Consider the following 25,666-nt stretch of genomic DNA (forward strand, 5'->3'; position numbering starts at 1 on the left):
TCCAACTTCATTCCTTTATGATCCGAGAAAGTGTTGTGTATGATTTCAATCTTTTTAAATTTGTTGAGACTTGCTTTGTGACCCAGCATATGGTCTATCTTTGAGAATGATCCATGAGCACTTGAGAAAAAGGTGTATCCTGCTGTTGTGGGATGTAATGTCCTATAAATGTCTGTTAAGTCAAGCTCATTTATAGTAATATACAGATTCTCTATTTCTTTATTGATCCTCTGTCTGGATGTTCTGTCCATTGATGAGAGTGGTGAATTGAAGTCTCCAACTATTATGGTATATGTGTCTATTTCCCCTTTCAGTGTTTGCAGTGTATTCCTCACGTATTTTGGGGCATTCTGGTTTGGTACGTAAATATTTATGATTGTTATGTCTTCTTGTTTAATTGTTCCTTTTATTAGTATATAGTGTCCTTCTTTGTCTCTTTTAACTGTTTTACATTTGAAGTCTAATTTGTTGGATATTAGGATAGCCACTCCTGCTCTTTTCTGGTTGTTATTTGCATGAAATATCTTTTCCCAACCTTTCACTTTCAACCTATGTTTATCTTTGGGTCTAAGATGTGTTTCCTGTAGATAGCATATAGAAGGATCCTGTTTTTTAATCTATTCTGCCAGTCTATGTCTTTTGATTGGCGAGTTCAGTTCATTAACGTTTAGTGTTATTACTGTTTGGATAATATTTTCCTCTACCATTTTGCCTTTTGTATTATATATATCATATCTGATTTTCCTTCTTTCTACACTCTTCTCCATACCTCTCTCTTCTGTCTTTTCGTATCTGACTCTAGTGCTCCCTTTAGTATTTCTTGCAGAGCTGGTCTCTTGGTCACAAATTCTCTCAGTGACTTTTTGTCTGAGAATGTTTTAATTTCTCCCTCATTTCTGAAGGACAATTTTGCTGGATATAGAAGTCTTGGTTGGCAGTTTTTCTCTTTAGTAATTTAAATATGTCATCCCACTGTCTTCTAGCTTCCATGGTTTCTGCTGAGAAATCTACATATAGTCTTATTGGGTGTCCCTTGTATGTGATGGATTGTTTTTCTCTTGCTGCTTTCAAGATCCTCTCTTTCTCTTTGACCTCTGACATTCTAACTAGTAAGTGTCTTGGAGAACACCTATTTGGGTCTAATCTCTTTGGGGTGCGCTGCACTTCTTGGATCTGTAATGTTAGGTCTTTCATAAGAGTTGGGAAATTTTCAGTGATAATTTCTTCCATTAGTTTTTCTCCTCCTTTTCCCTTCTCTTCTCCTTCTCGGACACCCAGAACACATATATTTGTGCGGTTCATATTGTCCTTGAGTTCCCTGATACCCTGTTCAAATTTTTCCATTCTTTTCCCGATAGTTTCTGTTTCTTTTTGGATTTCAGATGTTCCATCCTCCAGTTCACTAATTCTGTCCTCTGTCTCTTTAAATCTATCATTGTAGGTATCCATTGTTTTTTCCATCTTTTCTACTTTATCCTTCACCTCCATAAGTTCTGTGATTTGTTTTTTCAGACTTTCCATTTCTTCTTTTTGTTCATCCCATGTCTTCTTCATGTCCTCCCTCAATTTATTGCTTTGGTTTTTGAAGAGGTTTTCCATTTCTGTTCGTATATTCAGAATTAGTTGTCTCAGCTCCTGTATCTCATTTGAGCTATTGGTTTATTCCTTTGACTGGGCCATATCTTCAATTTACCTGCTGTGATTTGTTGTTTTTTTGTTGGCATCTGTGCATTTAATCAGATTTCCCTGAGTGTAGGACTTTCCTGTGAAGCCTCTGGGCTCTGTTTTTCTTATCCTGCCCAGTAGGTGGTGCTTGTCTTTCTGCGGGTCCCACCAGCAAAAGATGTTTGGCTCCTTTAACTTTGGAAGACTCTCGCTGCTGGGTGTGTGGTGGAGACAGAGGAAAGGTTGTAGGTTGGTTTTAATGGCTTCAAATTGTGAAGTCCTGGGATCTGAATTCCTTGAGAGAGGGATTCCACCTGAGTTGCATTTCACCCCTCCCGTGGGGAAGGTTCAGGTGGTAGAGAGCCCTGAAAGCAGCCTGTTTCTGCGTTCGGGGCAGTTGCAACCTGTGTAATCCCAGCGCTGAGCCCAGAGGCAACGAAGCCTCCATAGAAACAGCCGCAGAAGGCTCTGTTTTGCCCCCTTTCCTCTTTTTCAGTTAGCCCAATCGGCGACTTCCGCCTTGATCAGGTTCACCTGAGCTGAGGGCCTATTTTTAGTAGTCAGAAGTTGTTCATTAATGCCACTATTGGTGTTAGGTTGGGCTCAGTCTCTACTACTGTTGGAGACTCTTTCCTTTCCCTCCGGGAAGTCGCCTGTGGGGAACAGTTGCCAGCCGCTGCGGCTTGGGGAACCGCTGTTCTGAGGCTCCCAGCTGGCCCGGAAAGCCGCGTGTGTGGAAGGGGCTGTGGTCACTGGCCACCGCGGCTTGGGGAACCGCTGTTCCGAGGCTCCCAGCCAGCCCGGGAAGCTGCGCGTGGGGAAGGGGCACTGGCTGCCGCAGCTTGGGGAACCGCCGCTCCGAGGTTCCCAGCCGGCCCGGGAAGCCGCGTGTGTGGAAGGGGCTCCGGTCGCCGGCCACCGTGGCTTGGAGAACCGCCGCTCCGAGGTTCCCAACCGGCCCAGGAAGCCGCGTGTGTGGAAGGGGCTCCAGTCACCGAGCACCGCAGCTTGGGGAACTGCCGCTCCTCCGAGGCTCCCAGCTGGCCCAGGAAGCCGTGCGTGAGGGAGGGGCGCCGACCGCCGCGGCTTGAGGAACCACCGATACAAAGCTCCCAGCCGGCCTGGGAAGGAGGGAGGGAGGGGCTCCGGCCGCCAGCCGCCGCGGCCCGGGGAAGCGCGCGCCTCTCGGGGAGTCCGAGACTCCGCAGCGGAGTCTCTTAGCTGGTCTGGCCATTCCAGAATGGGGTCCGCTGTGTGTCTGGTCTCTGTCGTGGCTCTGGGAGCTGTTCTGTACTGTTTCTAGTTCTTTAGTAGTTGTTCTGGAGGAGGAACTAGGACCCATGCGCCTTACTAAGCCGCCATCTTCTCCATCTGCATTTGCTTTTGGAAGCTGATTAGTATTTCACTGTCATTAGCTTCTAAGCTGTTGAGAGTTCTTCCTCTGTGATGATGTATCAAATTATTCAGTTACAGAGACCATGTATATTTGACACTCATAACCTTGAAAGTATCTATTATAGCTTAAGCCTGTAAATTTAGTTTTTGAATTTTAGATTCTGTCCATTTTTGCCCCTAAATTGTCTGTAGAATCGTCTGTTGCTTTCAATTTCATACTCATATCCTATGCTGATTTTCGTAACTTCTTTCCTGCATGTTTGTGTTTATGTATACTTTTTTGGTCTTCTTGTCTTTATTGTGTTTTCTGTTTGTTTCATGCCATCACCAGAATTCTCTTTCTAAAACAGACCGATCTTGGCCAGTCCCTTACTTTAACATTTTCATGGCTTCCTTTTGCTGTCAGTATCATAGTTTAATCTTCAGAATGGCATCTAAAGCTCTTCTCAAATGTGGTCCTAAACTTTCCTTTCACTTTCATGTTATTCATTCTATAATGTAGACACAGTGTTCTCATGTTAATGGTCTACATTTCTTCCAGATATAATTCCGTATCTTTGGCCACTCTATTCCTTCTATTTGGATGGCCTCTTCTCCCCTCTTCAGCCTGCAAATTTCCCTATGAAGCAACTTGTCTTAACTCACAGCTCCCCCACTTTTGAATTTTGTCCTCCGTAGAACTTTGCATGGACTCCTGTGATAGCAGTTTTACCACATTCTATAATAATACTTCACTAATACAATCGTTATATTACTAGAATAAGAATCTTTCTAAAGTAGTGACCATATCTTTTTCATCATTGGATGAAATGGGTATTTAACCATTTGTGAAACATTTCAGAGTGTCTGATGGTGGGGCAGGAGAGGGGTGGGGTAGGGAGGAGATTAGGTTGGAGATAGGATAAGAAGAAGTTAATAAAAATAATGCAGATTCCAAGTAGACCAAAATGGAGCATTTGAGAATTGAGAAAATAAATGTTAGCTGAGCTTAGGAGATAAAAGACTTTATAAGGAAACATTTCCAATAAGGGACAAAGAAATCTCATCTCAGACCCCCCAGACATTCTGTGTATTATAATAAAAGCCGAATAGGCTTTTTAAACTGTGTCTCCCTTGGGCTCCTACAGAGTTTTCCAAACACTGTGTGTTACAGGGCATTACTATTTCAGTGGATTTTTTTTAAGAGATTCCTTTTGCTGGTTGCATGTTGCTACAGGTACTCAGCCTACTGTACTTTGAATTTTGAAGCTAGGTCTCCGTTGGATAGACCCCTAATGGAAACAGGCCTTGCAAATAATTCTCATAGGCGTACCAAATGCTAGTGTCTTCAGCTGGCTTAGAAATAAGAAATTTTGTTGTTACCACCTCTTTCTCCACACACACAGGCACACATGTAGGGACCTCAATACTATTCCCCAGACTGGAGCTTCTGACCCTTATGTTACCACTGGGAGCTCTTGAAGTATTCAATATAGACACTAAAATGACAGCAGAAAGAAGTACATTTTCTGAAAAAATCCCATCACTTGTTACAGATTAGGAATTCAACATTATTTCATTGTTTGGTTTAATCTAGTCAGTTAAATTAGATGCCAAACCTTTGATGTGGATTTCATACCAGAATTGAAGCTTAATACATTGAAAGTGTGGGAGGCAGCAACATAGCAACAAAAAAGATTCAGGTGTGGGCCACTCCAGGATCATTTTCTGCCACTGTCTGATGTGATCTGAAGGTGTGAGCTCTTGGAAGGGGTAAGTACACCTACTTCCATAGGCTCTTAGAGAGAAGGAGGAGGAAATAGAAAGAGGAGCTCTTTTCTTTTGATTTGGAGCCTCATTTTCGATTAAAATCTTCCTTTAGGAGATTTTATAAAGCTTAATATCAATTCTGCTAAAATAAAAACTCTATACAATAATATATACACATTTTTATATATTTATAAAATATTGAATGAAAGCACACCAAGATTTTAGCATAGTTTTCTCTATGGATTAAATTTAACAATAGATCTTGTTAGAGATTTAGAATAGATCATACATGTTATGAAACACTACAGTAGATATTAACAATAGATTTCTCTTGTGAAATTACAGCTGATTTTACTTCTATTTATTCTTTGCTATGGTATCCAAATTCCTCTATTCTACTTCCATTACTATTATAATAAAAAATTAATAGTAATTCATTTTTAAAAGGATTCATAGAGGCTCTTCTGGTTCTTGTGAAATAAACAGAAACTTTCTTATTCCAGTGATCTTCTATTTACTTTTTTGGGGGGCGCATGGTCTGGGAATTGAACCCATGTCTCCCACATGAAAGGTGAGCTTTCTACCACTGAACCACCCATGTACTCTATTTACATTTTTATAGCTTTATTGAAATATATTTCACACGCCAAAAAAATTACACATTTAAAGTGTGAAGTTCATTGGTTTTTAGTGTATTCACAGAATTGTGTAACCATCACCACAATCTAATTATAGAACTTTTCTATACCCAAGATAGCTTATTTCCTTTTAATTCTTTTCACATATTTTTTTGGTGATATGAATGTGTCCTTTTATAAATCTTGTGGCATTTTTGGTGTGTGCCTAGCTCTGTGAAATAAAAAGTCTTGTAAAACATAGTCCTTAACTTTAAGGAGGTTTTATACTATTATAAAAGGCAATACAAATAGCTTTAAAATAAGACATTTGACTCAAGTGCCCATCCCAGTGATAGAAGCTAAATATTACTGGAATCTGCTCTGTTTGAAATGATAAGAACAGCCCTCATGGAGGTTGTTGGCAAATGGGATTCATAGGCATTGAAGATTTGAAATTGTATCATTCTTTGTATAGAAACTTCTCAGTCTATAAACATTTCCCTTCAGCCCATTGGGAATTGTGCAGGCTTTTTACTTAAATGTTTTATCAACATAGGCCCACCTTTATTAAAAGAATTGTGGTCTATAACACTTGTGCAGACCACTTCAATATATGGGCATGGCTAAAATAGTAGCTTATAAAGTGTTTCTATCTTAGAAAACAGTTCATATAAGGTCATATAAATTAATTGTATTGTCATAGTTTTGTGTAAATTGAAAATATCTGGATTTACTTAAAAATGAGAGACATTATTTCCAAACTTAAATTGTTGAGCATCAGAAATAAAAATTTTTGCTTATCAGTTCTCACACCAGAAACTGATTCTGTAAAGCATATTAATTTATTTAAGAATGAGGGAAGAAAGCATCATACAATTTAAAATATATTTATGAAATTTTTATTTACCAAAAAATCCATGCTGATCTGCAAGTAGTGGGAGCTTAGAAGGATCTCTCATGGAAATGAGATGTCTATTTAACAGAAACCAAAGAGCTGCTTTGGGAAAGAGCCATCAAGGTCTTCTACTTAATTTTGCTCTGCCTTTTATTTTTAGATTTCTCTTTCAGCTTGTAATGTCTATAGTAAGTATCTCTTCAGTCATGATGGTCTTTGCTTAATTATTTTGAAGTTTTTACAATATTAAAAAACCCTCTAGCAGGGGGTTGTAATTCTTGCCTGCCATGCAGGAGACCCAGGTTAGATTCCTGGTTCATGCACTTCCCAAAAAATAAACAAAAACAAGCAAGCAAACAAATATTCAGCAAATGGTGCTGCAATAATGGGAAACTCACATGGAAAAATAATGAATCTATGACCCTGCTATATAACATAGGAAAAAAAAAGCCTCAAGCAGAATCATTTTGGAACCATTGACAATCTTCACGGATAGGATGTTGCAAAACTATCACCACATGGCCCATAGAGTAGAAAGTAGTATTTCAATTTTTATGTTATCTTAATTTCTAAAATAGGTGGTTATCATCAAAAAGCCTTTTAAATCAGTGCTATTGTTTGAATGCTTGTGGTTTTGAGTCCCAGAAAAATGATCTACTGAATATAAACATAGTCTGGGATCATATGGATTGTAGTGTCTCCTACAGGTGACTCAGATGACCTAACTCCCTCTTTTACCATTAGGCAGATGCTGATAAACAAAAGCAAATTATTTTGCCTAGTGGAAAAAATGTTTTTGACATTGTTTTTAGAACACATGCCCTAAAATATATCTTGAGTATATCAAGGGGTTCCTGTGTATAATGGAGATGCTATGTGGGTTGATGTTTTAGAACAGGAATAAATCTGTGGGCTCCAGCTGTGCACATGCTCCTGGATGTCCTTTTGACTACTTCCAGAGTCCCTAACTTCAGCCATGGAACACAATTAACCTAACTGGCTCGAAATGGTAGAATTTTAGTCAAGTGATGGACCTCATCTGTAAACCATGTTACAGTTTTGTATTTTTCCACTCTAAAGTAGTAATCACATCTTTTATTTTTTATTCAAATAATTCTAAATAGTGCTTTTGGTTTCATCTAGATTGTCTTACAAGGACATGCAACAAGAGTAACTGCTAAGTCTCAGCAGAGTGGAGAGAAGGCATTTCGATGTGAATATGATGGATGTGGAAAATTATATACAACAGCTCATCATCTTAAGGTATATACAAAATAAAACCCGTATCTAATTAACATTAGGTAAGCCATTTAATGTTAACATGACATGTTTGTACCATTCGGTCAATACTGTAAAATCTCCATAACAAAAAATTGTAAGTGTTCTGTTTTCTCCCACTTATCAAGATGTAGTCATTTGCTCACATTCACACGCAGTCACATAAAAGTCTATACAGACTTTAAAAATTGTCAACTCTTAGAGGGCTTGGACTATGTTCTCTTCATCCCTGTATCCCCAGTATTTGGCATACCACCCAGCACGTGGTTGTTACTTTATATATTAGAATACATTTTTCTCAGATGTGAAATTCATATAATTATATAACGGATGTGTGTGAAATCACTTTAACAGTGATTCTGACAAAAGAGTGTAATCTGACAAAAGTCAGTGTCTATTTGTCCTGTCTTTCAAATAGTTGGGCCAAGTATTTTTATTTCAATTACAGCTGATCAGAGCATACTATGGCTCATAATAATAATAATAATAGCTAATATTTATTGAATAATTTACAAGAAGTATATATTTAGCATATCTGGAGTCATGACCCTAGAGTCTATCTCCTACTTATTAGTGTATGACTTCATGGGTTATTTAACCTGGTACCTCATTTTCCTCATCTATAAAATTGGATGATAAATGTGCCTCCCTCATTGGGTGGTTTTGAGGATTATAAATTATTACTGTACATGTAAAGTACTAATGAGTTCCTGGTATATGGCAATAGTTCAATAAATGTGGACCATTGTCATTTTTATTCATTTCTCAAAGCAGTCCTCTAAGGTAGAGACTGTTACATCTCCACTTTACAGGGAGGACTGTGAAGCTTAGAAATTGAGTGCCTCTGGCCATGCCACTTGTCACTAATGAAGTCATGCCTCAGAACGAAGGCGCTCTAACAGCAGTCTCCACATTCCTCACCTTATATTATGTAGCCTCTTCCTATACTTTGCTAGCATTTATGATCATGTATGTTTTTCATATAGACACCTTTAACCATTCTAGAAAAACTCAAACCTCAAATGTCCTTGGTCCTTATTTAAAATGGGTATTTCTTAATATATAACATATAGACCTATATTGAAGATTATCAAGCTGTGGTATTTGTGAAAAGAAAAGTTTTCTTTTGCTTTTAAAAAGCATACAGACAGCAAAATAAGTCAACAATGGGGGAAAAAAAGGTCTGTGTTGAAAGCATCTATCTGAGGAATGCCTGAAGGAAATGGAATCATGATTAAGTTTTAATAACAGGTCCATGAGCGATCACATACAGGGGACCGGCCTTATCAGTGTGAGCATCCTGGCTGTGGGAAAGCATTTGCAACAGGTAAAAACATGGACTCTTTTTGTTTCCTGATTCTGCTTATGGGTTGAGTGGTAATAAGGCACAAGGCAGGAACTCGGACTTCTTGCCTTTGAAGAGCAAAAGTACATGACCAGTTTATTACTCCTGTCTTCTTGCTCTAGCCCTCTTTCTCTGTTATCATTTTTCTCCTCAGACCTATTTCTGCCTACTGCGTTCAGTGCTTTTCACGCCCTGCTTTCTTTTGACAAGAAACATAAAAGTTGAGCATTTAAAGCTGACACAGAATTTAACAGTAGGACAGACCTTAGAAAACTCTGGGGAACTGGTACTCAGCAATGGGACACATCCAACAAGGCCAGGATTGGTTCCCAGCCTCTGACTTCCACTCCATTCTCCATTCCATAGCTCGATTCCACTTTAAACTTTTGAAGTATGAATTACTAACATAATAAAATTGAGGTACTTCAAAAACACACACACATGGTCCTTTCTGGACAGAGATGAAACTATTAAATTTTCAGTGTGACAAATCCTAAGATGTCCATACTCATACATTTTAAGAGTTATTCTATTCTGTTTTCCTAGAATTACATGTTTGCTGTTTACTATATATTTCAATATTTTAATCTCAACTTGCATGTTTAGAGGGGTATTTGTTATAATTAAATTTCTTCTTGATTTTTCTTAAAGGTTATGGATTAAAAAGTCATGTCAGAACTCATACAGGAGAAAAGCCATATAGATGTTCAGAAGATAATTGTACTAAATCTTTCAAAACTTCAGGAGATCTACAGAAACATATCAGAACTCACACAGGTACTGATGTGAACTGAATTTTCCATCTAGCTCTGGAGTTCTTAACCTACAGCGAGTTTCAGGGAGTCGCTGTCAGGGGCTTCACTTATAATTCTGAAATTTCATAAGGTTTACTGGATGTGCATGAATGCTTCTCTCCAAAATGAGGATCTATAGTTTTGTTAGATTCTCAAAGGGGTCCATGTTCCAAAGGTTAGGAACAATGGCTCTCAACCACCAGCCCTCTCAGCTTTCAGGAATTATCTGAGAAGTAAGATTATTTAACAAACGTTACGCATCTAATTAGGAGCTGACCTGAGACCAGAACCTAAGGTAGCAAATTCCTTCTCTGTAGTATTGCTTTTCCTGTATCAAACTGGTGCTAAGAAAGTGTCTGAACCCCTAAAAAGCCCCACAGAAAAAAAGGACTTGTTACTTCCTTATGATTCTCTCTCCTCCCTTTTAAATTTCTTTGTCTCCTTTTCTTAAATGCTGCTTATCCTTAATTCCTCTCCCTTCCCTGTGCTTGTTACCAAATTGGTATTATAATGGTAATTACTTGTTTTGGATGAAAGCTGGAAGAATTTTAGAAACTGTTGATAAATCATATTATTATAACCTGTTAAGTAATATAGCTATAGAACAGATGTTTCAAACATGGTGTGATAACTTTGCCCCAAATGCTATGAGTTTTGTTCTTCTGCTAAATATTCTTAAATAGTTTAGCAAATTTCCCAGAGCATTCTTCCAGCCATTGAGGTTTAACCTTTAGTTTAAATATGACCCCAAATTAGCTTTGCTATGCAGTATTCAGGAACAGAGCTGTAGGTTTCTGCTTCCATTCCATATGTACTTATTTTTATCCATTTTTACAAGAGGCAGATGTTTCTTTTTTTTTTTTTTTTAATTGGAGGCAAATGTTTCTAACTCCTGCAAATTCTATTTGGATTTGCTATATAAAGCCAATTTTTTAAATATAAAAGGTATATAAAACTAATAATCATGTTATTATTAGTTTTATATATTATAAATTTATAATGTTATATTATCAGAAACATCAGAATTATGATTCCTTTGATAGTGCTCATTCAGCAACCACTGTTCATATTCCAGTTCTAAAATTGTGAGTATTTTCATTGGTATAATGTTGGATTGAGTAAGGAGCTTCTGGGACTCCTATTACAAGTATAGGTAATTTCAGTGGAGGAAAAAAAGCAAGGTGCTACACAGTCAGAGACATATTATATATAATATAATGAAAATTGTTACAACTTGCTGATTCCTTATTATGGGAAGACTTCAGAAGGTATCAAGACCTGGAGAAAAGAAGGGACTTGCCCAAGATAAATTCTTTGTTCTTGTAGGTTGACTTATTGAACAAAATTGTCACTAAGGAAAAGATCGAAGAATCCTGCTCCATTTTTGATGATTTAATTCTTGAGGGCATAAATATTGTGAAATAGTTTCCACAAATAGGGAAATAATTATTTCATTTGACCAAAAGAAAAATAAACTTAAAACTATACCTATAGATAAATGTTTGTATCCATCTATCTAGAATGAGAGATTTTTTTTTCTACCCAGGAAATTGTTTGCTTAATTTGAGTCCATTCTAGAAAAGGGCACATGAGAATGAAAAGCAGACTACTTGCTATTTGGCAATTTAACAGCCTTGTGCGTTCTGAGGTTAAGTGAAGCAAAAATGTAGCCTTCAAAAGGACACTTAGAAACTAATACTAGGGTTGTTCTAACTTAATCCTTTCTCTTGACTGTTTTCCTTTTATATTTCTTTCTCTGCTGCTCTCAACTAATTTTTATTCTTATCTGGGTTGAAGATTCATTAAATTAATGCTGAGGTTTGACTACATGTAAATTTAGAGTGGAAGATGCTATTTATAGAATGAAAAAAAGAAATACCTGAAAGGGAAACAACGTAAGAACACTAGAGTTTGAGCATGATCCCAAGCAGAATTGAACTATAAGACAATTCAGTTTTTCTGTATATTTTCTTACCATTAAGTTATTCCCCTTTGTGTTTTCAGGAGAAAGGCCCTTTAAATGTCCTTTCGAAGGCTGCGGTCGGTCCTTTACAACATCAAATATCAGAAAAGTACATATTAGGACACATACAGGAGAAAGACCTTACTACTGCACAGAACCAGGCTGTGGGAGGGCATTTGCCAGTGCAACCAATTATAAAAACCATGTGAGGATACACACAGGTAAGTCTCTAATTTCTAGTGTTGGTTTCTTATCTTTCAAGTTTAGTTCAACTGTTACCTCTTCCAGAAACCTTTTTAACTAATCTTTCTCCCTTTCTTTTGGCATGGTAGACAAGAATTAAGCAACTTAAAAACAGTTTACTTTAGCTTTCATGTATTCATGTATTTGACAAACATCACTAGCTCACTTGCATCTACTCTGCACTCCCCTGCCAGGCATCAGGTATATAGAGACAGGCAGAAGACATTAGTCAAAGGTAGTTGGGTTGGAAGAGAGATAGTAGTCATATAATTGCTGCAGAGTATCTCCCGTTGTATTAACAAGGTACTATGAGAGAAGAGAAGGGAGCATCCATCTCTGCAGGAAAAGGGAAGCATTTAGGGGAGGCTCTGCAGGGGAATTTGACTTTAGACTTGAGTCTTGAAGTTTACTGGGTAGAGGGAAAGATATTCCTGGCAGGGGAAATGTCACTGGTAAAAACACAACTGTATGGAGAAGTGTGACTTATTTGGAGAATGGGATTTGGGGAAAGTTCCGTGTAACTACAGCATAGAACATATACGAAACAGAGGTATGATGGGAAGTCAGAGGGGTAGGCAGAGAGAGGCCTTGTATGTCATGCTTGTCATACTAAGGGTGTTTTCTAAACTGGGTCTGTGGGCAGTGGGGAAGGGTAGTCTATGAATGTGTTCTCTCTCACTTTTTTTGTGGGGGGAGGCGCATGGTCCAGGAATCAACCCTGGGTCTCCTGCATGTTATGTGGGCATTTTAACCCCTAAACTACCCATGCACCCTTCTCTCTTTCTCTTTTTTTAAACAGCATTATTGAAATATAATTGACATACCATACATTTCATTCATTTAAAGTGTATGATTTGTTGTGGTTTTAGTATATTCATAGGGTTATACAATCATCACCACAGTTCAATTTTAGAATATTTTCATTTCCCTTAAAAGAAACTGAATACCTATTAGCTGTTACTCCTAGTTCCACCTTTTGGCTATTATGAATAATGCTGCTAGGAAGAGGTATGTGCAAGTTTTTGTGTAGATAAATGTTTTCATTTCTCTTGGGTATATATGCCTAGGGGTAGAATTGCTAGGTCATATGATAACTTTATGTTCAACCTTTTTTGAAGCTGTTTTTCAAAGCAGCGGTACCAGTTTACATTCACATCAGAAATACATTAGGGTTCTAATTTTGCCATACCCTAACTAACAGTTGTTACTGTCTATCTTTGTTATTATAGTTATACTAGTGATTGTTAAGTGGTGTTGATTTGTGTTTCCCTGATGAGAATTTTTTCATGTGCTTATTGACCTTTTCTATATCTTCTTTGGGGAAATGCCTGTTCAAATCCTTTGCCCACCTTTAAATTTGGTTTTATGTTTTTTAATTGTTGGGCTGTAAGAGTTATTTATATATTCTGAATACATGTTCTTTATTAGATATATGATTTGCAAATATTTTTTTCCATTTTTTGCATTGTCTTTTTAATTTCTTGATGGTATTGTTTGCAGCATAAAGGTTTAAATTTTGATGTTCAGTTTGATGATATTATTTTTTTAATATAGGAATTTTTTATTATTAATTTAAAAAATTACAAGAAAGGATCACAAACATTCTTAACAGATGCTCATTCCATTCTATATATATAATCAGTAATTCACAATATCATCACGTAGTTACATATTCAGCATCATGATCATTTCTTAGAACATTTGCATCAATTCAGAAAAAGAAATAAAAAGACAACAGAAAAATAAAATGAAAACAGAAAAAGGAATTATGCATACCATACCCTTTACCCCTCCCTTTCATTGCTCACTAGCATTTCAAACTAAATTTATTTTAACATTTGTTTCCCCTATTATTTATTTTTATTCCATATGTTCTACTTGACTGTTGACAAGGTACATAAAAGGAGCATCAGACACAAGGTTTTCACAATCACACAGTCACACTGTGAAAGCTCTATCATTATACTTTCATCTTCAAGAAACATGGCTACGGCATGTTTCTTGAGGATGATTGAATAATGATACAGCTTTCACAATGTGACTCTGTGATTGTGAAAACCTTGTGTCTGATGCTCCTTTTATCTACCCTGTCAACAAAGGAGTAGAACATATGGAATAAAAATAAATAATAGGGGTAACAAATGCTAAAATAAATTTAGTTTGAAATGCTAGTGATCAATGAAAGTGAGGGGTAAGAGGTATGGTAGGTATAATCTTTTATTTATTTTTTTCTTTCCTGTGTTTCTTTTATTTCTTTTTCTATTGTCTTTTTATTTCTTTTTCTGAATTAATGCAAATGTTCTAAGAAATGATCATGATGCTGAATATGTAACTACGTGATGATATTGTGAATTACTGATTATGTATGTTGTTTTATTTTGTTTCTTTATTTTTTAATTAAATAAATTAAAAAAAATAAAATATGTTATTAAAACTTAAAAAAAAAAGAACATGGCTACTGGAACACAGCTCTTCATTTTCAGGCGGTTCCCTCCAGCCTCTCCATTACATCTTGACTAACAAGGCGATATCTATTTAATGCGTAAGAATAACCTCCAGGATAACCTCTCGACTCTGTTTGGAATCTCTCAGCCATTGACACTTTATTTTGTCTCATTTCACTCTTCCCCCTTTTGGTTGAGAAGGGTTTTTCAATCCCTTGATGATGGGTCTCAGCTCATTCTAGAGTTTTTCTCAATCCCTTGATGCTGAGTCTCAGCTTATTCTAGGATTTCTGTCCCACGTTGTCAGGAAGGTCCACACCCCTGGTAGTCATGTCCCACATAGACAGGGGGAGGGTGGTGAGTTTGCTTGTACTGTTGGCTGGAGAGAGAGACCACATCTGAGCAACACAAGAGGCTCTCTTGGGGATGACTCTTAGGCCTAATTTTAAGTTGGCTTGACCTATTCTTGGTGGGGTTAAGTTTCATATGAACAAACTCCAAGATTGGGGGCTCAGCCTATAGTTTTGGTTGTCCACACTGCTTGAAAGAATATCAAGAATTCAACTTGGGGAAGTTAAATTTTCCTCCGTTCTCACCATTCCCCGAAGGGGACTTTGCAAATACTTTTCCACTCACTGATCAAATCACTCTGGGATTCATCGGGGCATCACTCTGGGCAAACCAACAAATCTCATGTCCTAACCAAGGTTTCATGTACTTATGTTGTTCAACCAACTATCTACATAACTTATATTAGGAGATGCACTAGTCAAAATATAAATTTTGTACCAAATAAACATTTTTTGCTTTAGTCTCACACATAAGTTGAAATTTTAAAATATTAATTACCATCTGTTTTCAGCACCCTACAGTAATGACATTCCTTTGTTCTTCCTCATGCAAAAATATTTTTTAAATTTGTACATTTAGTCACTATCATTATACACTCTAGGCATTCCTAGATTATACCATCTCAATCTTGATCGTCTATCTTTCTTTGTGATTTCATTTATGCCCCCAGCCCTCCTCCCTCTCTCATTCTCACATTCAGCTTCATTCAGTGTTTTAACATAATTGTATTACAGATAGGTAGTATTGTGCTGTCCATTTCTGAGGTACATATAGCCCTGTTGCACATCTGTATCCCTTCTGTTCCAATTACCCAATATCTTACCCTATTTCTATCTCCTGATGGTCTCTGTTATCAAGGAAATATTCCAAGTTTATTCACTAATGTCAGTTCATATCAGTGAGACCATACAGTATTTGTGCTTTTCTTTTTGGCTAATCTCACGCAGCATAATGTCCTCAAGGTCCATCCATGTTGTTATATACTTCATAACTTTATTCTGTCTTACAGTTGCATAATATTCCATTGTATGTGTATGCCACAGTTTGTTTAGCCAACCGTCTATTGATGGACATTTTGGCTGTTTCCTTCTCTTGGTAATTGTAAATAATGCTGCTATAAACATTGGTGTGCAAATGTCCGTTTGTGTCCTTGCCCTCATGATTAGAGACAGCATATAGATGGGTCCTGTTTTTTAATCTGTTCTGCCAGTCTGCGTCTTTGGATTGGGGAGTTTAATCCAGTAACATTTAGTGTTATTACTGCACGGGTAATACCTTCTTCTACCATTTTGCCTTCTGGATTTTATGTGTCATATCTAATTTTCCTACTTTTTACCTTTACTTATAGTCTTCCTTTCTATACTCTTCTCCACACCTCTCTCTTCTGTCTTTTCATATCTGTCTCTAGTGCTCCCTTTAGTAATTCTTGCAGAGCTGATCTCTTGGTCACATATTCTCTTAGTGATTTTTTGTCTGGAAATGTTTTAATTTCTCCCTCATTTTTGAAGGACAATTTTGCTGGATATAGAATTCTTGGTTGGCAATTTTTCTCTTTTAATAATTTAAATATATCATCCCACTGTCTTCTCGCCTGCTTGTTTTCTGCTGAGAAATCTATGCATAGTCTTATTGGGCTTCCCTTATATGTGACGTATTGCTTTTCACTTGCTGCTTTCAAGATCCTCTCTTTCTCTTTGACCTCTGACATTCTGATTAGTAAGTGTCTTGGAGTACATCTGTTTGGATCTATTCTCTTTGGGTACGCTGCAATTCTTGGATCTGTAATTTTAAGTCTTTCATAAGAGTTGGGAAATTTTCAGTGATAATTTCCTCCATTAGTTTTTCTCCTCCTTTTCCCTTCTTTTCTCCTTCTGGAACACCCACAACATGTATATTCATGTGCTTTACATTCTCATTCAATTCCCTGAGTCCCGCTCATATTTTTCCATTTTTTCCCTATATTTGCTGTTTCTTATTGGATTTCAGATGTTACATTCTCCAGTTCACTAATGCTATGTTCTGTCTGTCGAAATCTACCATTGTAGGTTTCCATTGTTTTTTTCATCTCTTCTACCTTGCCTTTCATTCCCATAAGTTCCGTGATTTGTTTTTCTAAGACTTTCGATTCCTTCTTTTTGTTCATTCCTTGCCTTCTTTATATCCTCCCTCAATTCATTGATTTGGTTTTTGATGAGGTTTTCCATGTCTGTTCGTATATCTTGAATTAATTGTTTCAGCTCCTGTATCTCATTTGAATTGTTGGTTTGTTCCCTTGACTGGGCCACATCTTCAATTTTTCTAGTGTGATTTGTTATTTTTGCTGTTGTTTAGGCATTTAATTATCTTAATTAGTTTATTCTGGAGATTGCTTTCACTTCTTTTACCTAGGGTTTTCTTGCTGGATGAATTTGTTGTCTATCTCTTCTTTGACATTCAGTTCAGCTTTTTCTGGACCACTAGCTTAGGTTTTGTTTAACGGAGGAGAATTTTTCAGTTCTTGTTTTCTTGTTTCTTGACCTGCTTGTATGGTGCCCATCCCCCCCCCCCCACCCTTAGGAGGGACTACTTAGTTATTATAGACCCCAGCTGGATTTTCCCAGACCAGACTGGCTTCCTATCAGGAGGAAAAGTCACTTGTGTCAGTTTTCCCTGAGGGTGAGACCCAGCAGGTTGAAAGACTTTCCTGTGAAGTCTCTGGGCTCTGTTTTTCTTATACTGCCCAGTATGTGGTGCTTGTCTGCTTGCGGATCCCACCAGCATAAGATGATGTGGTACCTTTAACTTTGGCTGGCGGCGTGGTGGAGGCAGAGGAGAGTAGGCTGGTTTTAATGGCTTCAAAATACCAAGCCCTGGTGTCTGAGTTCCTTAAGGGAGGGATTCCACCTGAGTTGAGCCTCACCCTTCCCCTGGGGAAGGCACAGGCTCCAGACAAGCCCCCAAAGAGCTCACTTCTGCCTATGCCTGGGGCAGTTGCAGCCTGAGAAGCCCTGCTGCTATATCTAAAGGCAGTCAAGCCTTTGTACAAACATAGACACAAAAATCTGTTTCTTTTTTTTTTTTCTTTTTCCGTCACCCCTGCCCCCTTGGCACCGGGGCCAAAATGAGCAACCTCCACTTTGACCCAGGTTCACCTGAGCTGGGGGGCCTATTTTTAGTAGTCAGAATTTGTTAATTAATTCCACAATTGGCGTTTGGTTGGGCCCAGCCGCTGCTGCTGGTAAAGTCTCTTTCCTTTCCCCTCTGGGAAGCAGCCTGTGGGGGAGGGGCGCCGGCTGCAGCGGCTTGGGGGAGTCACAGTTCTGGGGGGGCTTGCAGCTGGTCCAGCTGTTCCAGACTGGGGTATGCTGTGTGTCCGGTCACTGACATGGCCCCAGTGGCTATTCTGTGCTGTTTCTGGTTATTTAGTAGTTGTTTTGGAGGACAAACTAAATCACGCACATTGCTAAGCCGCCATCTTGGCCCGGAAGCCAATGGTGTTTTTTTTTTTAATTAGAGAAGTTATGGGTTTACACAACAATCGTGTAAAATACAGGATTCCCATACACCGACACCCTACAGTTGGTGTGAAGCATTTATTACAATAGATGATAGCATGTTTTTATAATTGTACCACTAACTGAAGGTCCGTAGTTTAAATTAAGGCTCAGTGTTTGTGTAGATTGTTCCATGGATTTTTAAAAAATTTTTATTCTGTTACCATACTTAAAATCTAACATTTCCTCTTTTAATCATATCCAGATACGGTTTCATTGCTGTTGATTGCATTCACTGTGTAGTGCCACCCTCACCACTGTCCATTACCAAAACATTTCCATCATTCTGAATAGGAACACTGTACATTTTAAGCCTTACTTTCGCATTCCCTATTCTCACCCTGGCCTCTGGTAACCTATATTCTAGATTCTGACTATGAATTTGTTTATTCTAATTGTTTCAAAGCAGTGAGATCATAAAATATTTGTTCTTTTGTGCCTGGTTTATTTCATTCAACATGATGTCACTAGTATCAGGACTTCATTCTTTTTTTTCTTTTTTTTTTTGGCATGGGCAGGCTCCGGGAATCAAACCTGGGCCTTTGGCCTGGCAGGTGAGAATTCTACCACTGAACCACCATTGCACACCTGGACTTTATTCCTTTTAACAGCTGAATATTTCATTGAATGTAAAAACCACATTTTGTTTATCCATTCATTGATTGATGGATTGCTTCCATCTTTTGCGATTGTGAATATTACCACTATGAACATTGGTGCTAAAATATCTGTTTGAGTCCCTGCTTTCCATTCTTTTGGGTATATACTCAGCAGTGGAATTGCCAGTTTATGCGACAGTTCTATACTTAGCTTTATGAGAAACCGCCAGACTTCCACAGCAGCTGCACCATTTTTCATTGCCACCAGCAATGAATGAGTGTTCCTACTTCTCTGCGTCCTCTCCAACATTGTTATTTTCCATTTTTTTTTATAGCAGCCATTCATTCTAATGAGTGTTAAATAGTGTCTCATTGTGATTCTGATTTGTATTTCCCTGATGGTAAATGATGTTGAACAAATATTCATGTGCTTTTTAGCCATTTGTGTATCTTCTTTGGAGAGATGTCTTCATGTCTTTTGCCCGTTTTTTAATTGGGTTTTTTCCTCTTGGAATGTTCAGTAGAATTCTCCCGTGAAGCCATCTGGTCCTGAGTTGTTTTTTTTTTGTTGTCAGGAGGTTTTTGATGACTGATTCAGTCTCTGCTAATAATTGGTTTGTTGAGTTCTTCTATTTCTTTGTGAGTCAAAGCAGGTAATTTGTGTGTCAATAAGAATTTGTCCATTTCGTCTAGGTTATCTAATCTGGTGGCAAATGGTAGTTCATAGAATCCTCTTCTAGTCTTTTTTTTTTTTTTTTTTTTACCTTTTTTATTATATAACATATATAAAGCAAAGAAAGAAAGCAGCAATAGTTCTCAAAGCACTCTTCAATAAGTAGTTACAAGACAAATTCTAGAGTTTTTCATGGGCTATCATACCATCATCTCAGATTTTTTTCCTTCTAGCTGCTCCAGAACATTGGAGGCTAGAAGGAATAAAATTTTTTTTTTTCATCACAGTCGATTTTTTTTCTTTTTTGTGAAAAATAACATATATACAAAAAAGCAATAAGTTTCAAAGCACATGCAAGCAACAACTAGTTGTAGAACAGATTTCAGAGTTTGGTATGGGCTACAGTTCCACAATTTTTACTCCTAGCTGCTCTGGGATACTGGAGACTAAATGAAGTATCAATATGATGATTCAGTAATCATATTCGTTTGTTAAGCCCTACCTTCTATGTATAACTCTGTCATCACCTTTGATCATTTTCCCCTCTTATAGTCTTTTTTTATTTTAGCAGATTCAATAGTAATATCCCACTTCTCGTTTTTGTTTTTTATTGTTTGTATTCTCTCCTTTTTTCTTTGTCAGTCTAGCTAAAGGTTTGTTGCTTTTATTGATCTTTCAAAGAACCAATTTTTGGTTTTGTTGATTTTTTTTTTTTTTAATCTCTCTGATCTTTGTTATTTTACTTCCTTCTGCTTACATTGGGCTTAGTTTTTTCTTTTTCTGGTTTTTACAGTTTTGAAGTTAGGTCTCTGTTTGAAGTCTTTCTCCTTTTTTTGTAGTTTTCTTTATATATGTTTTTTGTCTCTTTAGTTAAATTTATTCCTAGGTATTTCATTCTTTTAGTTGCAATTGTAAATGGGATTCGTTTCTTGATTTCCCCCTCAGCTTGTTCATTACTAGTGTATAGAAATGCTACAGATTTTTGAATGTTGATCTTGTAACCTGCTACTTTGCTGTACTCATTCATTAGCTCTAGTAGTTTTGTTGTGGATTTTTCCGGGTTTTCGACGTACAGTATCATATCGTCTGCAAACAGTGATAGTTTTACTTCTTCCTTTCCAATTTTGATGCCTTGTATTTCTTTTTCTTGTCTAATTGCTCTGGCTAGAACCTCCAACACAATGTTGAATAATAGTGGTGATAGTGGACATCCTTGTCTTGTTCCTGATCTTAGGGGGAAAGTTTTCAATTTTTCCCCATTGAGGATGATATTAGCTGTGGGTTTTTCATATATTCCCTCTATCATTTTAAGGAAGTTCCCTTGTATTCCTATCTTTTGAAGTGTTTTCAACAGGAAAGGATGTTGAATCTTGTCAAATGCCTTCTCTGCATCAATTGAGATGATCATGTGATTTTTCTGCTTTGATTTGTTGATATGGTGTATTACATTAATTGATTTTCTTATGTTGAACCATCCTTGCATATCTGGGATGAATCCTACTTGGTCATGATGTATAATTCTTTTAATGTGTTGTTGGATACGATTTGCTAGAATTTTGTTGAGGATTTTTGCATCTATATTCATTAGAGAGATTGGCCTGTAGTTTTCTTTTTTTGTAATATCTTTGCCTGGTTTTGGTATGAGGGTGATGTTGGCTTCATAGAATGAATTAGGTAGTTTTCCCTCCACTTAGATTTTTTTGAAGAGTTTGAGGAGAGTTGGTACTAATTCTTTCTGGAATGTTTGATAGAATTCAGATGTGAAGCCGTCTGGTCCTGGACTTTTCTTTTTAGGAAGCTTTTGAATGACTAATTCAATTTCTTTACTTGTGATTGGTTTGTTGAGGTCATCTATGTCTTCTTGAATTTAAAGTTGGTTGTTCATGTCTTTCCAGGAACCCGTCCATTTCATCTAAATTGTTGTATTTATTAGCGTAAAGTTGTTCATAGTATCCTGTTATTACCTCCTTTATTTCTGTGAGGTCAGTAGTTATGTCTCCTCTTCCATTTCTGATCTTATTTATTTGCATCCTCTCTCTTCTTCTTTTTGTCAATCTTGCTAAGGGCCCATCAATCTTATTGATTTTCTCATAGAACCAACTTCTGGTCTTATTGATTTTCTCTATTGTTTTCATGTTTTCAATTTCATTTATTTCTGCTCTAATCTTTATTATTTCTTTCCTTTTGCTTGCTTTGGGGTTAGTTTGCTGTTCTTTCTCCAGTTCTTCCAAGTGGACAGTTAATTCCTGCATTTTTGCCTTTTCTTCTTTTCTGATATAGGCATTTAGGGCAATAAATTTCCCTCTTAGCACTGCCTTTGCTGCGTCCCATAAGTTTTGATATGTTGTGTTTTCATTTTCATTTGCCTTGAGGTATTTACTAATTTCTCTTGCAATTTCTTCTTTGACCCACTCGTTGTTTAAGAGTGTGTTGTTGAGCCTCCACGTATTTGTGAATTTTCTGGCACTCAGCCTATTATTGATTTCCAACTTCATTCCTTTATGATCCGAGAAAGTGTTGTGTATGATTTCAATCTTTTTAAATTTGTTAAGACTTGCTTTGTGACCCAGCATATGGTCTATCTTTGAGAATGATCCATGAGCACTTGAGAAAAAGGTGTATCCTGCTGTTGTGGGATGTAATGTCCTGTAAATGTCCATTAAATCTAGCTCATTTATAGTAATATTCAGATTCTCTATTTCTTTATTGATCCTCTGTCTAGATGTTCTGTCCATTGATGAGAGTGGTGAATTGAAGTCTCCAACTATTATGGTATATGTGTCTATTTCCCTTTTCAGTGTTTGGAGTGTATTCTTCACGTATTTTGGGGCATTCTGGTTCGGTGCATAAATATTTATGATTGTTATGTCTTCTTGTTTAATTGTTCCTTTTATTAGTATATAGTGTCCTTCTTTGTCTCTTTTAACTGTTTTACATTTGAAGTCTAATTTGTTGGCTATTAGGATAGCCACTCCTGCTCTTTTCTGGTTGTTATTTGCATGAAATATCTTTTCCCAACCTTTCACTTTCAACCTATGTTTATCTTTGGGTCTAAGATGTGTTTCCTGTAGACAGCATATAGAAGTATCCTGTTTTTTAATCCATTCTGCCAATCTATGTCTTTTGATTGGGGAATTCAGTCCATTAACATTTAGTGTTATTACTGTTTGGATAATATTTTCCTCTACCATTTTGCCTTTTGTATTATATATATCATATCTGATTTTCCTTCTTTCTACACTCTTCTCCATACCTCTCTCTTCTGTCTTTTTGTATCTGACTCTAGTGCTCCCTTTAGTATAGAGCTGGTCTCTCGGTCACAAATTCTCTCAGTGACTTTTTGTCTGAGAATGTTTTAATTTCTCCCTCATTTTTGAAGGACAATTTTGCTGGATATAGAAGTCCTGGTTGGCAGTTTTTCTCTTTTAGTAATTTAAATATATCATCCCACTGTCTTCTAGCTTCCATGGTTTCTGCTGAGAAATCTACACATAGTCTTGTTGTGTTTCCCTTGTATGTGATGGATTGTTTTTCTCTTGCTGCTTTCAAGATCCTCTCTTTCTCTTTGACCTCTGACATTCTAACTAGTAAGTGTCTTGGAGAACGCCTATTTGGGTCTAATCTCTCCGGGGTTGCGCTGCACTTCTTGAATCTGTAATTTTAGGTCTTTCATAAGAGTTGGGAAATTTTCAGTGATAATTTCTTCCATTAGTTTTTCTCCTCCTTTTCCCTTCTCTTCTCCTTCTGGGACACCCACAACACGTATATTTGTGCGGTTCATATTGTCCTTGAGTTCCCTGATACCCTGTTCAAATTTTTCCATTCTTTTCCCGATAGTTTCTGTTTCTTTTTGGAATTCAGATGTTCCATCCTCCAAATCACTAATTCTATCTTCTGTCTCTTTAAATCTATCATTGTAGGTATCCATTGTTTTTTCCATCTTTTCTACTTTATCCTTCACTTCCATAAGTTCTGTGATTTGTTTTTTCAGTTCTTCTATTTCTTCCTTTTGTTCATCCCATGTCTTCTTCATGTCCTCCCTCAATTTATCGATTTCGTTTTTGAAGAGGTTTTCCATTTCTGTTCGTATATTCAGCATTAGTTGTCTCAGCTCCTGTATTTCATTTGAACTGTTGGTTTGTTCCTTTGACTGGGCCCTATTTTCAATCTTCTGAGCGTGGACCGTTATCTTCTGCTGGCGTCTGGGCATTTAGTCAGATTTCCCTGGGTGTCGGACCCAACTAGTTGTAAGATTTTTCTGTGAAATCTCTGGGTTCTGTTTTTCTTATCCTGCCCAGTAGGTGGCGCTCGTGGCACACGTTTGTCTCACGTGTTTGGAAGGGATCCCCCAGTCACCGTTCTCCAAGGCCAGGGGATTTCGGATCTAATTCTCTCAGTTGGTCCGGGGGGCCGCGCGTGGTGGGGGTGTCAGCTGCCGTGGCTCGAGGGGACCCTGTGGCTCCTATTATTAATGCCCCTATTGGTGTTTGGTTGGACCCAGTCCCTGCCACTGTCTGAAATTCCCTCCTCTCCCTGGAGGGGTGCCGGTCGCCGGCCGCCGCGGCCCGGGGAACCTGCCACCAGACCAGGAAGCCGTCCGCGGGGGAGGAGCACCAGTCACCAGCTGCCGCAGCCTGGGGAACTCGCCACCGGACCAGGAAGCCACCTGCGGGGGAGGGGCACCGGTTGCCAGCCACCGCGGCTTGGGTAGCCCTCTGATCCGAGACTCGTAGGCGGTCCAGGAAGCCGCCCGCAAAAGAGGGGCGCCGGCCGCCACGGCTTGTGAAACTTGCCTCTCCGAGACTCTTAGCCGGTCCGGGAAGGAGGGAGGGAGGTGCTCTGGCCGCCAGCTGCCGCTGCTCGGGGAATCGCGCACCGCTCGGAGATCTCACCGCAGCAGAGTCTCTCAGTCAGTCTAGCCAGTCCAGACTGGGGTACGCTGTGTGTCCATTTCCTGCCGTGGCCCCGGGAGCTGTTCTGCACTGTTTCTGTTCACCTAGTAGTTGCTCTGGAGGAGGAACTAAGACACGCGTACCTTACTAAGCCGCCATCTTGGCCCCCCTAAGCCGCCATCTTGGCCCCCTCTCCTTTTTTAGTATAAGCATTTAGAGCTATAAATTTCCCTCTCACCACTGCCTTCACTGCATCACATAAGTTTTGGTATGTTGTATTTTCATTTTCATTCACCTCAAGGTATTTCCTAATTTTACTTCTGATTTCCTCTTTAACCATTGATTGTTCAATTTCCTCACATTTGCGACTTTTCTATTTCTCCCTCTGTTATTGATTTCTAGCTTCATTCCACTGAAGAATGAAGAGAATATACCTTATATGATATCAGTGTTTTCTAATTTATTCAGACTTGTTTGTGACCCAGCATGTGGTCTAGCCTCGAGAACAATCTATGTGCCCTTGAGAAGAATGTGTATTCTGTTTTCGTTGGGTGCAGTGTTCTCTATATGTCTGTTAGGGCTAGTTGGTTTAGTGTATCGTTCAGGGCCTGTGCTTCCTTACTGATCTTCTGACTAGATGTTCTATCTGTTATTGAGAGTGGTACATTAAAGTGTCCCAGTAGTAATGTAGAACTAGTAATTTCTCCCTTCAAATCTGTCAGTGTTTGATATTGGGGCTCTTCTTTTAGGTGCATCTAAATTTGTAATTGTCACATATTCCTGTTAAATTGTCCCCTCTATCAGTTTATAATGAACATCTTTGTCCCTCATAGCTGTTTTTTACTTAGTCTGTTTTATCTGATATTAGTAGTGCTGCCCCAGCACTTTTTGTTACTATGGTATATTTTTTTCCATCTTTCACCTTCAGTCTATCTGTAACCTTGACTTTAAGATGAGTCTCTGAAAGAAGGCATATAGCTGGGTCATGCTTTTTTATCCATTCTGCCAATTTCTGCCTTTTGACTGGAGAGTTCAATTCATTTACATGTAAAGTCACTACTGATTACATAGGACTTTCTTTTGCCATTTTGCTATTTGAACTTTGTGAGTCTAATACCCTTTTTGTCCCTCACTTCCATTAAAGCCAGCTTGTGTATTTATTTACTTTTTTGGGTTGAACCATATTGAGTGTCTTCTCATATCTGTTTGAATATATTTTTCATCTGTTTT

The 25,666-nt window shown here is 37.9% G+C and overlaps 1 protein-coding gene across 3 annotated transcripts in view; it reads left to right on the forward strand.

Annotated features, from left to right (window-relative positions):
- Positions 1-25,666, forward strand: part of ZNF143 (zinc finger protein 143) — a 93,265-nt gene that overhangs the window by 46,993 nt on the left and 20,606 nt on the right. For all 3 annotated transcript variants that reach the window (XM_077113958.1, XM_077113959.1, XM_077113960.1), the window contains exons 8-11: positions 7,465-7,584; positions 8,851-8,926; positions 9,596-9,721; positions 11,743-11,922. In XM_077113958.1, the coding sequence (XP_076970073.1) occupies positions 7,465-7,584; positions 8,851-8,926; positions 9,596-9,721; positions 11,743-11,922 (502 nt within the window). The remainder of the gene's footprint in view (positions 1-7,464; positions 7,585-8,850; positions 8,927-9,595; positions 9,722-11,742; positions 11,923-25,666) is intronic.

Source organism: Tamandua tetradactyla, chromosome 8 (assembly GCF_023851605.1).
Source record: "Tamandua tetradactyla isolate mTamTet1 chromosome 8, mTamTet1.pri, whole genome shotgun sequence".
NCBI classification, from domain to species: Eukaryota; Metazoa; Chordata; class Mammalia; order Pilosa; family Myrmecophagidae; genus Tamandua; species Tamandua tetradactyla.